Source organism: Macaca mulatta, chromosome 7 (assembly GCF_049350105.2).
Source record: "Macaca mulatta isolate MMU2019108-1 chromosome 7, T2T-MMU8v2.0, whole genome shotgun sequence".
NCBI lineage: Eukaryota > Metazoa > Chordata > Mammalia > Primates > Cercopithecidae > Macaca > Macaca mulatta.
Genome location: NC_133412.1, coordinates 175,152,180 through 175,169,167, shown reverse-complemented (window position 1 = coordinate 175,169,167; position 16,988 = coordinate 175,152,180). Strand labels below are relative to the sequence as shown.

Genomic DNA, 16,988 nt, shown 5'->3' with positions numbered 1-16,988 from the left:
AAAAGTATCTGAATTTATTAGATTCTTTAAAACACCCTACCCATTGGATAGTCATTTAAGGTTTCTCCCGGCAGAGCATTTCTCTTAACTAAGAATAATATAAAAGGAGAAATATGTTCATTTTCATTCGTGTTTTCATCTTCGGGGGATTAGATCGGAAAACCAATCACAGTCCCTTTCTTCCAATTCCCTTGAAAATAAGTAATTTAATCAAATGCATTTTTAATGTAACTTATTTGGAGATTCAGGAAAGTATGGTGACTTAATCAAGAACCTCAGTAACTAGTGACACTATTAGGCCTTAACTCTGGCTCTGATAGCGCCAGATTCCTGTATGATTTGATGTAATAATTCAGGAAAGGATGTGGGGAGGGGCCGGGGGGGGGGGCTGGGGGGCGGTGGTGGTGGGGTCATTAAATTAATAAGACCTCAATGTTTTCAACATCTAATAAAATACTTTTAAAAGCATCAATGATGTTCTCTAAAGGGAAACATCTCCTCAGGACCAGGTCCAAGAATTGAGAAACAAAATTCCACATTTCCAGCAGCTTGGTGAAGCATAACTGACCTCTGTTCTAAAATCAGACAACATGGTTTCACTCTGGCCTGGTCATTACATCTGTAAAATTAGCCTAGAGCATCCATGCACAGGCTGTGGAGGCTGAGTGTCTGTGACAGCTCCACGTTCCACTTGCCGCCACCTCCTAGACACCTTGCTAGTCTGAAAGTTTAAGCCAAATTCACAGAAAAACATGCGAGACCACATTAAGCATTTATGCAATGTATGTATACACAGTATAATACAGGATATATGACGTAACACCAGGTCAGAGCATTAAGAACCGAGAGGGCTAACAAGATACTAAGAACGTATAAAAGGTTTTTGTTACTAAAACTGCTCTCATGTCAATTTTTTAAAGAGATGAAACAAAAAATGCTATATACTCTGTGAATAAATATATATTTATATTATTTATGTGGATACACACACACACACACCCCACCCCACAGGGAGAAAATGGTCTGGAATGACATACAGCAAACTCTAAGTAGCAGTCACTTTGAGATGTGGGGATGGTAGACCAATCTCAGGGGATAAGGTTAGCGAAAATTTCAGTTTTATTTGCAATGAAGAAAAAATGTAAAGGTGGTTGTATTCACATATTAACTGATGACTTGAAAATGGCTTTAAAAAAAAGATTTGAAGAACACAGAAGGAAACTGACCAAGGCAGGAGGAAGGACCAGGGTTAGGTGGGCTCCGGATGCTCTCAGCTCTCATGGTCCCAGAGACCAATTTAGATGATTCTGCTGACTACTTAATTTTTTTTTTTTTTTTCCCTAGAGAAAAGAGGGAAAAAACCAAGGAAGCTTGGTAAAAACTAAGGGTCACATCCAGCCCATTCTAGAAAAATTTCCTAGGCCAAGAGTTTTCCATTTTTTTGGTGTCAAGACCTATTTACGTTCTTAGAAAGTATGGTGAACCCTAAAGAGCTTTGATTATGGGGGTTATATCCATTGATATTGACCATATTTGAAAATTTTAAAAATATTTACTTATTCATTTAAATTAGCAATAGGTTCACTTCATGTTAAGTAACATTTTATGAAAATAAACTTATTTTCAAAAAGAAACCAGCGAGAAAATGGCCCTGTTGTACATTTTTGCATGGATCTTCAATACTCAACAGAAGACAGGCGGATCCGCCGAGGTGCTTCTGTGTTCAATTTGCTGTGATATGCTATTTTGGTTCAAGTATATGTAAAGAAACACCCCAGGCTCAGACAGACATGTCTGGTGGGAAAAGGGAGGTTTCAATAGCTTCTCAAAAAATTGCCAATGTTTTTCTTTGCCTACGCTAAAATTCAACAAGTGATAGTTCCTTAAAGATTAGTTGCAATGAGGAATCTGAAACCGTATTGATGAACCCGTCAGTTACATTAACACCCGGCAGTATCTCTTACACTTGGGGCGGCTCTTCGCCCACGCTTGTTTGTAGCATCGTTTGTCGGTCACTGAGAGCACACTGCTGCACGTATTGTGCGGCCTCCCACCGTATACACGAAGAAACTCCACTTGCTAATGTTGCCACCCCTCTCGGCAGAAGAGTCGGTGGCACTGGGAGCTGCCACACTTACACTGGCAGATAAAAGTTCTCCAAAGTTCAGATTTTTCTTGAAAGCTCAAATTTTATCATGGGCCAAAAACAGTGGTGCAGTTGTTTTCCCCTGCATTGGTAAGCTCACTTCATAGATTTTCTAGAAAATATCAGCCAAATATTTAAGTCTTAATATCTATCGTTTGTTTGCTTTTTGTTCTGTCAAGTAAAAATGATTTTACATTACTGTTCTCATAATTTATAAGTTCCTGGAAAAAGTGGCTATTTTGGCTCGTAACTCACACATCAGCACGGGCGCTTTTCTTCGAGACGGCCATCGCACTCCAGCATGCTAGAAGGGCTTTATGTGAACTCTGCATTTCGTCACGCAAAATCAAAAAGGAGGCTGGCTGCAGTGGCTCACGCCTCTAATCCCAGCGCTGTGGGAGGCCAAAGCAGGAGGATCATTTGAGCCCAGGAGTTTGAGACCAGCCTGAGCAACACAGTGAGACCCCAGCTCTACCACAAAAAAAAAAAAAAAAAAAAAAGTTGGGTGTGGTAGTGCTTCTTTGTAGCCCTAGCTACTCAGGAGGCTGAGGTGGGAGAAGTGCTTGAGCTGGGGAGGTTGAGGCTGCAGTGAGCTGTGATTGCGCCACTGCACTCCAGCCTGGGCAACAAAAAAACCTAACCAAAACAAACCCAAACAAAACAAAAGTAAAAAGGTATACAAAACAGTTGAGACTTAAAAAACTAGTAACTTCATGCTTCATCAAGGACATCCTTGGTCAGACTGGCGTGCTGCTAGCTGAGCACCGCTGTCCTGCTTGATGAAAGAAAGGCGCCATGCTACTTGCCACTGCCTTTGCACCACCAGGGCAAACGTCCACACAGCAAAAGAGGTAAATCAGATCTTGGTGATCTTACGAGACAGTGATGGCCTTGCAAACGCCCTGGAAAGCAGCTCTGTGACCCCAGGGGCCACGGGCTGCCCAGGGTGAACACTGCTCCACACAAAGGCTTCAGAATTCCAAGAGAACAATTAACCAACGCTACCCGCCTTTGAGAAGTCTGACCAACTACATAAAGCTGGGGAAAAAAAAAACAAAACCAACAACCCATTCCTAATTATACATGGGCAGAAACTGTCTACAAATGTGAACACACATATACAGACACCCGCACCGCCCACCTCCTCCTTGAAGCCCGCAAAGAATAAAGAACCAGCAGCTTAGGAAGAAGTGGAGGTGGTTCTCTGGGGCTTAAGGTTCTCCAGGACTTGTTCCCTAGAGTGAAACATTACTGGTTTCACAAGTTACACGTTAAAATACCATAATTAGAACACATTGCTCGTGAGCAACACAACCAGCAGATAAAAATCCATGTGTATTATAACGAGGTCACAAACGTCGATGACAAAGAAACTGAAAAAACCTAATCAAACACTGTTAACAGCTCAAATTCTACTGAAAACACCAAAATATCAACATTTAAAAACAGTAAGATACAAGGTTAGAGTTGGGATCCCACTTATTTCAAATATTATTTAATTAAAGCAACATCTGCACTTAAAAACAACTAAAGGGAAATGACATGTAAAGTCACCCTATTTGAGATTAACCACAGATATCTGTAACTTTTTTTTTTTTTTTTTTTCTTTTGAGACAGAGTCTCACTCTGTCACCCAGGCTGGTGTGCAGTGGTGCCATCTCGGCTCAGTGCAACCTCCGCCTCCCAGGTTTAAGTGATTCTCCTGCCTCAACCTCCCAAGTAGCTGGGATTATAGGCACTTGCCACCACGCTGGCTAATTTTTATATTTTTAGTAGAAATGGGGTTTCACCACGTTGGCCAGGCTGGTCTTGAACTCCTTACCTCAGGTGATCTGCCCACCTTGGCCTCCCAAAGTGCAGGTATTACAGGTGTGAGGCACTGCGACTGTAACACTAACTTTTAAATATGAAATTTCTTATGAATGTGATACTGAAACTCTTCTTCTAAAGATGAGGAGGGGAGATGTATATAAATGCTAATTTCTTATTTTACTCTAGACTTCACGGACTGGAGCACAGGAACAGAAAGACTGAATAGGGAGCACTAAGTATACTCTGAACTGAGGCTGTGGACATGTGCTTAGGACCATCTTAGTAGGTAACTACACACAATCTATAAGCAGAACATAGTGCAAACTCCAGAGGTACCGATGATACTAATTTCTTCCAAATGGTGAAATGCCAAGCAAACTGCAAGAGATGAAAAGGCTGGGTAAAAGAGAGAAAGACAGAGAGACAGATGAGCTTTGAGAGAACAAATACAGATAATACAGCTGGAGAAAAAGAAAACAGATCATGGCTAAGTGGCGGGGCTCTGGAGTACCACATACAACCTGCGAAAGAGGTAACCACAGACACCACAAACACTGAGTCTCATGACACTCCAGGCGCCATTTTAAGCTCTTTACGTGCATTCACTTAACTTTCAAAAAACCCCAAAGAGGTAGCCTGTATTATTATTCCCATTTCACGTTCCATTTCTAGAAACAGAGAGTGAGTCACATGCCCTGGACAGCTGAGCTTGCCTGGGGTGGGTGGGGTGAGGGGTGGTGGTGATCTGACCCTGGCATGTGGCTCCAGGTCCTACCCTTAACCACCAAACACCCTGCCTGTTAAAGTGTGCAGGAAACTTTGGTTTTATCTTATCTTCCGGTGTGCCTTAAAGGCAGTTACACTCCAAAAGACCAATAAAAATGGCAATAAACATCAAAAATGGTGATGCACCCCAAAAACGCTGTTTGGTAAGATGGTGCGGTGGTCTGTGCAGCTACCGTGAGTTATAACCAGAGGACCAACACTGGCTGGCAAAGACTCAAACATGAAAGGCCACTGCTCATGGCTTAGGAAACAGTAGCTAAGTTATTACATTTCCTTTGTACGTTGTTTCCAAAGCAGAACCTTTTTAAAGATATTTCCTTCACCAGTGAATATTGAAATGATAAGAGAGCGAAACAGCCTTATTTTTAAAAAATATATTTCTCATCCTGGGGCAGTGGCTCATGCCTGTAATCCCAGCACTTTGGGAGGCCGAGGTGGGTGGAACACGAGGTCAGGAGATCGAGACCATCCTGGCCAACATGGTGAAACCCTGTCTCTATTAAAACACAAAATACTAGCCAGGCATGGTGGTGCACGCCTGTAGTCCCAGCTACTTGGGAGACTGAGGCAGTGGAATTGCTTGAACCCAGGAGGCGGAGGTTGCAGTGAGCTGAGATTGCGCCACTGCACTCCAGCCTGGCGACAGAGCAAGACTCCATCTAAAAAAATATATATATATATTATATATTTTATATATAATATATATAATATATTTATATATAATTTTTATATATTTACATATATTATATATATTTATATATAATTTATATATGTTTACATATATGTAATATTTTTATATATAATTTATATATTTCTATATATAAAATATATATTTTTATATATGTATATTTCTATATATAAAAATATATTTTTATATAATATGTATATATTTCTATATATAAAATATATATTTCTATATATTATATATAATTTATATTTATATATTTCTATATATAAAATATATATTTCTATATATTATATATAATTTATATTTATATATTTCTATATATTATATATAATTTATATTTCTATATTTCTATATATATAAAAAATATATTTATTTCTCTCGAAAATTATGAAAAAGTTAAAATCTCCATAGAATTTCAATGAATACTTGTATATTGTATATCCACTCGCCTAGATTCAACAACTGTTCATGCTTTGACATATTTGCTTTTTACCCACTTTTCTCTTTATCATTTCAAGTTGCAGAGATCATGATCCTTCACTTATTACTACTTCATTCTGCATTCCCTCAGAATAAGAAAAGTCCCTTACAAAATTTGGACACCTTTTTACGACAAGAAAGTTTGCAGTAATTCCACACATCCAACATCATTCTGCACTCCACTTTCTCCAGCTGCCTTCAAAATGTCTCTAATAGGTTTGATTTTACACTTTTTAGAACAAGGATCTAATCTAGATTCACTCACTGTACCAAACTGTTGTATCTCTTCAGTCTTTTTTTTCTTTTTTAAACTAGAAGAGTTTTTGATTTATGTGTAATTCAAGGGCCTAAAATAAAGCCAGACTTCTACCTGCTGTAGGAGTATTGATTTGTCCCCATGCATTTTAGCCAGTGTCTTTTTTCCAAGATGTCAGTGAGAGAAATTATTTACCCCACGTTTAGAAGTTCTCCATGCCGGGCGCGGTGGCTCACGCCTGTAATCCCAGCACTTTGGGAGGCCGAGGCGGGCGGATCACAAGGTCAGGAGATCGAGACCACGGTGAAACCCCGTCTCTACTAAAAATACAAAAAATTAGCCGGGCGCGGTGGCGGGCGCCTGTAGTCCCAGCTACTCAGGAGGCTGAGGCAGGAGAATAGCGGGAACCCGGGAGGCGGAGCTTGCAGTGAGCCGTGATCGCGCCACTGCACTCCAGCCTGGGCGACAGGGCGTCTCAAAAAAAAAAAAAAAGAAGTTCTCCACTTGGCGGTCCTATTTCCAGTGCGACAGGGAGAGGAAACAGCGCCTGAGCAAGGCCCAGAGTGGAGTGGGCACCTGTGTCTGCTCTTTCAACCAGCCACCTTGTGTAAAGTCTGGCACTTTTTTGGTAGTCTTACTCTTGAACTTGGGTATAATGTCTGCTCAGCAGGTTTCTGCCTTGCAGCAAAAGCCATCTCCTATACGTTTTTCATTGAAATACATCAACTGTATAGAGGATTGAGAGAAAAATAAAGTACAGCTTTTGATGAGCTTTTCATTCCACTGATCAGGTATTTAGCTAAGAAATACACTAGATAGGCCAGGTGCGGTGGCTCATGCCTGTAATCCCAGAACTTTGGGAGGCCGAGGCGGGCGGATCACCTGAGCTCAGGAGTTCGAGAGCAGCCTGGCCATCATGGTGAAACCCTGTCTCTACTAAAAATACAAAAAATAGCCGGGCGTGGTGGCGGCCACCTGTAACCCCAGCTACTTGGGAGGCTGATGCAGGAGAATGGCTTGAACCTGGGAGGTAGAGGTTGCAGTAAGCCAAGATCGCGCCACTGCACCCCAGCCTGGGTGACAAAGCGAGACTCCATCTCAAAAAAGAAATAATAGTAGATAGCTATTTCCTAAGTGATCACTCAGAAATAACTTTTAATTTTCAATCCACTGACACTAACTGATGCTTCTACTCTGGGAATAATGCTCAGTGTCACCAGAGAACAAGTTCAACAGGACTGTCCTAAGGATACTCCTGATTTTGTGGAGGAGATAAGTCAACAACTACTAGCTGGCAGATTTGGTAAGTGAACTGGGACAGCAGGTAAGAAGATTATCAACTTTCTCCCTGCACACCAAGAACATACACATGTAAACCTTTAACAAACTCCTATTCAACGCTGAAATGAGTTTTGAACTCCAGACACTCAAATATATTACCACTGTATAGAAAACAGTAAAAATCAAAAAGTACCTATGAGGTGAGAGCTTCCACCAGCATCTCTCAACACCCTGATGTCTGCAGAGCAAAGAACATGAGCTTTGCTATCAGACTGATTGAGGCTCAAATCTTGTTTCACTACATTCTCGGTGGCCCTGGGCAAGAGGCTCCCTTTTTTTCTCCCGGGGCGGGGGGGGGAAGGCAGGGGTGGCAGTGAGTGGGGGAGGATTATAATGCCTCACAGTGCTGGGCAGATTCAGAGAGAGAACAGAGGTACAGGGTTTCAGCCATGACCCAGCACACTGAAGGCACTCAATGCACACTGCTTCTCCTCTGGGACAGCCACCAGCAGCAGCTTCGGGACCTCATACTCAGTGCTGCCAACAGTCCTGGACTGGGCCCTCTAGGCTGGGTGACCTTGGGGAGGGGAAATGCTAGGATTGTCCTGCTCACCTGCCAGGCAGGAATGCTGGGAGGAAGAAGTACATGAGCGTTCATAACAGCTTGTCATAATTGGCAAAGTGCTGTAGGATCCAAAAAGAACCACCTTGCAATTTCATTTGACATGTGGAACCAAAAGTTAGGATGTATCCCAAACCACTTTGTCTTTGTGTTTCTGTCTATTCTTTTCCTGGGTTTAAAAACACACACCCTATTCTTGACTAATAACCTTATCTTTATTTTTCTTTCATTTCTCTACACAACATACTTTAATGAAAAAATTTTAGAAGATAGCTTTTGCTGCAAGGCAAAACCTCCTGAGCAGACATCAGACCCAAGTTGAATGGTAAGTTTTTGTTTTTGCCTCTGAGATTGAGAGCGTATGGTAAGGGAGGTGGATGAGAGTGTGTTTGAGCATAAATGTGCGTGTGTGTTTAACGAACAAAAAGGTGTACAGACTTTACACAAACATACCCACCCGTTTCCTCAGAGAGTTATCTGTTACTCTGGTTACCTTCCATACCACCAGGAATACAGAAGAAACAACTTCATATATAGGAAACAGGATTGGACACAGGATAAGATACAGGTTTAAGGTTAAGGCTGTATTTCTATAAGGTCACTTTGCAGAGGGCTACAGTTACATAGTACATAGATGTTTATGAAGCAAAAATCTTGAGCTGAGGCACTGTTCAGAGAATCACCGGTTTAATCATTTGAAGAATCTGTTTAGTCATCATTCAAACATTTTTCCTTCCTAATTTTAGGGAATAAAGGTAACAAGGGGCACCCATTCTCACTAGGACTTACTGACTTCACACCATGCAGGTGTGTTACTAATTTAGTAACCCATGTGCATTATGTATAATAGCTATTGTTATTATTATTAATGTAGGTTAAGTCACCAGATTTAGTGCAGCAGGAAATGAAAACCATGGGGTTTGAGTTCTATGCTTGCTTCTTGCATGTTTTTTAATGAATTTTTATTGGAAAGGTGAAGACCTTCAACAAACTGGTGACTCAGGAAGTACTTGTGAGAAAATAAACTTTTCCATTAGACCTCCACTTCCCAAGAAAAAATGGGTTTCCATCAAAAGAATGATTTGTTCTCCAACATCCCACCAGGCTGGAGCTACTCCTGAGTCTTTCAAAGACAGACTCATCCACTGGATAAGTTTGCTAATGACTAGAACAAGATGAGAGCAGTTAATAACATTCTTGAAGCCCAGAATAAAGGCCAGCTGGAAAAGGCTCAAAACTGTGTGATTCCTCTCTGGCCATTACCATCTTTCTGGCTTGGCTGTCACTGCCTTAAACCTGGCTCCTGAAGTGAGCATGCGCTGCAGGGTGGGAAGCAGGCCCGCCCACCACGCCTCACAGCATCACAGCTGGCTCAGCTTCCCAGCATAGGGAGGAGGCACTAGACCCAAGGCCTGCAGGAAACATGCTTTCCTATCCTTAACAGGCAATTCCAAAAGTCGAAGAGCAGTCTAGAACAGGGTGGGTGAACTATGGCCCATGGGCCAAATCCAGCCTGTCACCTGTTTGTCAATAAAGCTTTATTGGACCACAGTTAGGCCTATTCATTTACTGTCTATGGCTGCTTTCACCCACAAAGCCAGAACTATTTACAATCTGGCCCTTTTCCAAAAAAAAGTTGAACACTTCCAGTCTAGGACTGTGCTGTCCAATATCGTAGCCACTAGATATGTGTGTCCACTTACATTTACAATAACTACAGTTAAAAATTCACTTTCTCAGCTGTACATGTCAAGTGCTCAGCAGTCGCAGTTGACCAGGGGCTGCTGCAGAGGACTGCACAGAACATTTCCACCACAGCAGGCAGGTCTCCTGGACACGGCTGAGGGTAAGGATTGACGTCACCAAGCCACATTCACAGTCATCAAGTTCCAGGTGACTCTCCTTCTACAGACAGAAGGCCTTACACTAACCCTCAAAAATATGTCCCTTTCACACTTGAACTTATTAGGTTATGCAAATTCGCCATTTTAATCGCAAACTCCAGACTACTTGGTAGACAGTAACAAAGCGATCGTGACAACAAATCAGGTGATCACTTTACTTGCTTACTTGGTCCCCACCCCGGCGGATGGTAAACTGGGAAAGCTGGGCCATAGCCCCTGCTCATATCCACATTAGAACCCTGCCTGGCATGTGGTATAGATCAATCAATATTTGTAAAATGATTAAGAAATGAGCCCAAGGTACAAAACTGTTACACAAAAAGAGGCCACCGAGCCAAATAAATGATAAGGCATTGGGGAAAATACCACTATTGTAATCCTGTAGCAAAATATTCTTCAAGCAGCCAACATTCCTATTTTAAAATGATTTTTTAAAAAAGATTCAAAACGAAACAACACAACAATCTGGGTTTGGATTCTGGCTCCACCACTTCTAGGCTGTGTAACCTTGGGTGAGTTATTTCTCCTTCAGTGGGAAAGACCCCTCCTCCCTAAATAAACGGGAAGGACAGTGCATCCCTGCCCCATCCGTGTGGGCAGGGTAGCCCAGGGCGCAGCCCTCCTCGGTTCCTTCTGCTCCGGGCATCACACCACCAGCCCCTGCTCTCCCCGGCACCCTGCCGGTGCGTTCTTGCTCTAGCCCTCTCGTAGCAGAGCTCCTATGCTGGGCCTCTCCATGTAACCATTCGCTCCTTTGGGACAGGGGCTGCGACTTAATCACTTCAATGATCCTCAGCACTTGGCACACAGGAGCTGCTCAATGGATGTTAAGCTAAGACTCTAAGGCCCAATAAATAAATCAAATTTTGCTAACTCTCACATTAACATGCTTGCTGCACAAAGTCAAGCGTTCTTCAAATTTTGAAGTTAGAAATCACCCCCACTGTTTGAGTCAGAAGTTAGTTTTAGGTCTCCATAGGTTATCAAAAACCCAAGTCTCTTTCAGGCTAATACATTTCACTACTTTTTCCCTCCACAATTATATAGCAAGCAACAAACTACCCAACCAACAGTAACAAATCCAAACTGACCATAATAAGGTCTTGGAATTAAAAAAAAAAAAAAGAAAGAAAATCAATGTGGTTCAAGATACAACACGACATGATTCTATTTCAGAATAAGTTCATAATTCAAAAACTGAGTAGTATATTAGGCATCTAATAAAAACCAGAAAACTCAAACCAAAAAGATTTATGTTATTTGTAAGTGGATACCTTAAAAGTATAAAAATTTACATTTTATATGCAGTCAATTTATCTTACTGCTAACTAGTTCGTTTTTAAGAACTAACTTGGCAGGGTACAGTGGCTCTTACCTGTAATCCCAGCACTTTGGGAGGCCGAGGTGGGAGGATCGCTTGGGCCCAGGAGTTCGAGACCAACCCGGGCAACATGGCGAAACCCCATCGCTACAAAAAATATTAAAAAATTAGCTGGGCATGGTGGTGTGTGCCTGAAGTCTCAGCTACTCAGGAAACTGAGGTGGGAGAAATCAGCGGAGCTCGGGAGGTGGAGGCTGCAGTGAGCTGTGATTATACCACTGTACTCCAGCCTGGGTGACAGAGTGAGACCCTGTCTCCCAAAAAACAAACAAAAACTATTTAACTTAAATCCAAACAATTACATTTTATTCTTGCCCATTTGGTTCTTGCAGCTAAAATACCTGAATGTTACCTATAGGCAACCTTTGCTTTTTACTAGGTGCACTACAAAAACAATAAATTCACAGCGTGCCCTATAATGTGGTCATTGAATGCTGGTTTCCACCTTCATGAAAGATGGTGTGGAGAGAAAAGCACCACCCATTTTATTCCAGTAGATTGGGTATGCATGTGCCTGGTACACCCTGCGATCTGAAAAGTCTGGTCTGGCATTTTAGTCAGAGAGATTATTAGTCACCTAGAAATCTTGCTCCCACCCTTCCTTAAACACGTCCTTAAAAGAGATTCTGAGAAACAGTTTTGTTGGGGCACAGCTCTGATACTATAAATTCTAAAGTGATCTGATGAAACTTAAAATCATTTTTCTATTTCACTCAATTATGACCAAAAAAATTCATAATCTTAAAATACCAAGAATAAGTAGGCTACTACCCTGATGCCTGTGGTTCAATATAACCACTATTAATTACTAGAGTAGCTGTGCTTTTAGGCTCAGTTTTGAAACCAAAATATGCATACAAAGAGGCAAACTGTAATTATTAATAGTGATCTCCATATACCTTGAAAACTTGTTGCCATTTAACATTTTAAAAGTCAAATGGCAATACAGAGCCTATTTAAATGCAAAATATTTCCTAATATTCCACGAAAACGTTAACATTTCAAAAACGATGACCCAGGACAGATTTCAGTATTTCAAAGTGGAGCATATTTCTCTCTCAGGCTCCACGGCAAGAATGAAAACAATCCTTTTAAAGGAAGTTCCTTTCCAATTCATTGTGCATATTTTCTGACTGCAATTCATCTTTAATTCTGAGATGTGTCCTCGACAAAACCTTTGCAGCATTAAGCAACACAGATGTAACAGAAACTCTGCGTACGGACAACTTGGCCAGGCGCGACGGGCCCGCCTCTCCTTCCTACCCCCACCCAATACCTTCCCTGGGCAGTGACTTCACATCCTTTGACATCAGCACAGCTTTGAAAGGGGGATGGGAGAGCGAGGAGAAAGCAGAAAAACCAGCTTTGAACTATGCATGCAAGGCCTCTTTCAAGCCTCAAATTCTGTAAGTAGTTCGTAAAATGCCAAACTGCAGTGACACACCCAACCTCCTCTGCTTCAGTCTGCAGCGAAATGGGGGGAATTCTGCTAGAAAGGACTTCCTGCTTTTCTTATCTGAAGCACAATAGCCATTTATTAACTACCCACGGAAGGTTCCGATTCAGTGAAACACACAATAACTTACCTCGAATATGGAGAAGGGCCACGGGCTGGAAAGGCCCATTGGAGTTGGCCGCATCCACCACCATCCTGCTGCCCGCTTTATTACATGTCAACATCTAGACTTCAGCGGGAAAGGCAATGGGCTCCTTAAGGCAAGAAACCAGCCTCCATTTTAGTTTAAAAAAAAAAGGCAAACTGAAGCTCTCTGCAGCTGGAGGGAACTGGCTGGTTCGTGATGTCAGCAGGCATGAAGCGCGCTGATTGGCCGGAAGCTGCAACTTAAAATGACACTAAAAAAAACTGCAAACGGAAAGAGCGTTCTGTTTGGCTGTCAGTGTGCATTAAAAGCTTGGACATTTTCCGGCTTTCTGCAGCCTTCGTTTCTCAGTAACTTTTAGGCAAAGGTCCCATCTCTTAGGGGAAGTACTGGAGGCCACAACCCTGGCCAGACTGTAAACAAATGATTCCGAGGGAGCTACCAAAAAAAAAAAAAAAAAAGTGTGTGTATACGTCTGCGTGAACTTCAGCATTTCCCAGTTAGGGATCCCAAATTCATTTTATACCCACCTGTGCAACTTCGACTTGCTAGTTCTAATTAATATCTGCATCTTAGGTAGGATTCTGGCAACTCAGTGTTTGTTTTGTTTCGTTGTTCTTTAACAAATGGCTAATCAAATATTACACAATTCTAACCATTAGTTTGGACTCTTATTCAACTTCCTTTACCAATAGGACATGTTATTAACTTATGATCCCAAACACTTTTTTTCTTGAGATCTATTTTTTCCTGAAAAAATTAAGCTTAAAAACTTACATAGAAAATGAAAGCTGTTTTATAAATTCCATAGCTAGAAAGTGACACAAATTGAAATATTTGTATCACCTGGCCTTGGGAGTAAAAAGGCATAAAATGAAATTCAGTGTGTTTATTTTTGTATTGCAAAGATGCTGACATATTAAATACTTTTTAAGTTTTAGATATTGTTCAAATTTAAACTTAAAGATATTTCACTTATTTTTATGGGGCTATTAAAAGCTACTATTCAGATCTTAGTTTTCTATCTTCAAATGAGCTTAATATAAAAAGCTATTCCAAGGAGAAAAACATTATTTCTGAATTGGAGTATTGCAGGATCCCATGAGGGGGTGCGATGAGATGATTCCCTACAAAAATCAGTGTTATTAGTAGTTCCAAATGAAAACAAACTATAAGAAAAGCCTCTTTGGCAGGTAGAACTGAAAAAAATTCCTCCTTTCTTCACACCAACAAGAAACTTTGTCCAAACTATGGCTCCTCATTTTTAATAGCCTCTCACACAACTCCTCTGCTCTTTTCCCCCACTTGTGAACGATACAAAAGCCCTTTAGTTCCTAAACATAATTCATAGTAGACTAAGAAACACCTGAGACATAGCTAGGGCTCGCAGTTCCAGCTGAGGGTTTAGCGCCAGGTACATCCAATGAGTAAGGGACCTGCCACCACCCTTCAGGGCTGCTAATCAAGTCCTCCCTCGCAAGAATGTAGCTTTTATTGTGTGTATCAATAGCAATTAAAATAAATAAATAGATAAAAGCAAACCAAATCCCTCTCTTCCCTCTCTTTCCCCAGAGCTGACAAGACACTGCTGGATTCCATAGCTGGCCAGGAGATGATGTGATTTCTGACACATGTGGGCAGTGGGCACGCACCACCTGAGCAGCCTGCTGGCCTCACACCTGCCCTGGCTTCGCTGCCATCTGAACAGCAGAATTAATTTTTTTTTTTTTTAAAGAGCACGTGCTTTCAGTTGGGTAACAGGAATTTAGATCTTAGCTGCCCTCTTGCCTCTGGGCCTTCACTGCTGACCTGTGGGTTGTCTGTCTGGAGGGGACGGCCACCGATCACCAACGACCACTACGAAGCAGTGTTGATGGCTCTCACTGCCACATACCCCAGCCTCGTCCTCCTCCTCCGAGTGATGCCAGATGAACTCAGACACAATTAGGAACGAGGCGTTCAGTGGCTCAGGAAGGAGCCCAGGAGCAGATGCTTATTGAAGATCTGGGCTTTAAAGAGACAGAGAACTGCTCGCCAATGATTTAATATTTCATATGAGATAAGATGAAAAAATGTGCCTAGCCTATGACTGTGCTGATGAGTGGGATACAGAAATAAGGGGGAAAGGCTCCTGAGAGCTTTATATCTAATATACGGAATAGCAGTCAAAGAAAGGGAAGACACTTTTTGATGTATTTTTCCTAATGATCTCAGATCAAAGGATCTCGCCTTTATTAGTGATTTACCCCACGCTCTTTTGAAACCCTATGCATGTAAGTAGTTCTTTAAAGAATTCCAAGGCTGATCTGGCCATCACTGATAAAACAGACTCTAAGATAGAAATAATAAACAAATAATATGAGGGAAGAAAAGAAGACTTGAATAAAGGTAAGGTATACTTCTGAATTGGAAATATAAAAATATAAATACTGCAGCTATGCTGATAATTTTCCCCCAAACTGATCTACAGGTTTAAAGTATTTCCAATTAAAATTCTGGTGGGCCTCTATTTTTCCAGGTACTTAGCAAAAGTATTCGAAAGTTCACCTGCAAAAACTAAAAGAACAGGAAGAATGAGAACACTACTAATGAGAAAGGCTAGTCCTACCAACTGTAAAGCTGTATGAATTAATGACAGTGTGATGGGGCAAAAGAGGCAGATTAATGGAACAGAAGCCACAGCCCCAAACTGAGAAATATATTGACACAAATGTAATATAATAAAGAGTGTATCTCAAATCAGTGGAAGGGGAAGAATTAGATAATTGCTTGGCAATCTTGGGGCAGACAACTGATTAACTATATGCAGAAAAAAGTCAAAGTGTTTTCACATCACACCAAAATAAAATTTGAGATGGCTTAAACAGTTAAATAAAAATCAATCAAAACCACCACCCCCAAATCCCTATAACTTTTAGAAGAAAGGGAAAGTGAATAATCAATTCTCAAGCAAAAAAAGAACATTTAAATACTTCTGAACAAACTCCTCAGGAATAGTGCTCATAGTAAAAATGACAAATTTCTGTGGTTTGTTTTTTTGGAGGCAGGGTCCTGCTCTGTCACCCAGGCTGGAGTGAAGTGGTATGATTTCTGCTCACTGCAGCCTCGACCTCGTGGGCCCAAGTGATCCTCCTGCCTCAGCCTCCTGCAGAGTCGGGACCACAGGCTTGTGTCACCACACCTGCTCATTTTTTTCATTTTCAATAGAGATGAGGTCTCTACTATGTTGCCCACAGTAGTCTTTAACTCCTGGGCTCAAGTGATCCTCTGGCCTCAGCCTCCCAAAGTCCTGGGATTGCAGGTGTGAGCCACCATGCCCGGCCTTAAATCACAAATTTCTGTATGTTCTCTCCAAAAGCAAGCAAAAGGAAATAAAATGCTATAAATACAAGGAGTTAGTAATATTATAATGGATTAAAAAACAATCGTCTAAAAATTGTGCCACTATTTACAACAGCAAAGACTTGGAACCAAGCCAAATGCCCATCAATGATAGACTGGATAAAGAAAATGCGGCACATATACACCATGGAATACTATGCAGCCATAAAAAAGAATGAGTTCATGTCTTTTGTAGGGACATGGATGAAACTGGAAGCCATCATTCTCAGCAAACTAACACAGGAACAGAAAACCAAACGCTGCATGTTCTCACTCATAAGTGGGAGGTGAACAAGGAGAACACATGGACACAGGGAGGGGAACACTACACACCAGGGCCTGTTGGGGGGTGGGGGGCAAGGGATGGGAGAGCATTTGGACAAATATCTAATGCATGTGGGGCTTAAAACCTAGATGACGGATTGATAGGTGCAGCAAACCACCATAGCACATGTATACCTGTGTAACAAACCTGCACGTTCTGCACATGTACCCCAGGACTTAAAGTAAAATAAAAACAAAAAAATAAAAAAATTGTGCTAAAATACACATCAACGCAGAATTTACCATCTTACCTGTTTTCAGCATACAGTTCAGTGGCATTAAGCACATTCACAGTGTCTTGCAACCCTCACTACCATCCATCCACA

At 41.5% G+C, this 16,988-nt stretch overlaps 1 protein-coding gene and 1 long non-coding RNA gene across 20 annotated transcripts in view; one reads left to right on the top strand and one right to left on the bottom strand.

Moving 5' to 3' along the window:
- Positions 1 to 16,988, bottom strand: part of PPP2R5C (protein phosphatase 2 regulatory subunit B'gamma) — a 169,297-nt gene that overhangs the window by 107,261 nt on the left and 45,048 nt on the right. For 7 of the 19 annotated variants that reach the window (XM_077941754.1, XM_028851846.2, XM_002805213.4 and 4 more), the window contains exon 1: positions 12,943 to 13,143. The exons of 11 other annotated variants lie outside the window; for them this stretch is intronic. Coding sequence is in view for 5 of the 8 variants with exons in the window: in XM_002805213.4 (XP_002805259.2) it covers positions 12,943 to 13,036 (94 nt within the window). In the remaining 3 variants the exon portion in view is untranslated. Of the gene's footprint in view, positions 1 to 3,287; positions 3,384 to 12,942; positions 13,144 to 16,988 lie in introns of those variants that run through there. One more of the 19 variants, XM_077941756.1, reaches the window with a different exon arrangement.
- Positions 12,639 to 16,872, top strand: LOC114679649 (uncharacterized). The gene is made up of 3 exons (XR_013396558.1): positions 12,639 to 12,762; positions 14,530 to 15,230; positions 16,001 to 16,872. It is a non-coding gene; the product is annotated as an uncharacterized LOC114679649 (long non-coding RNA).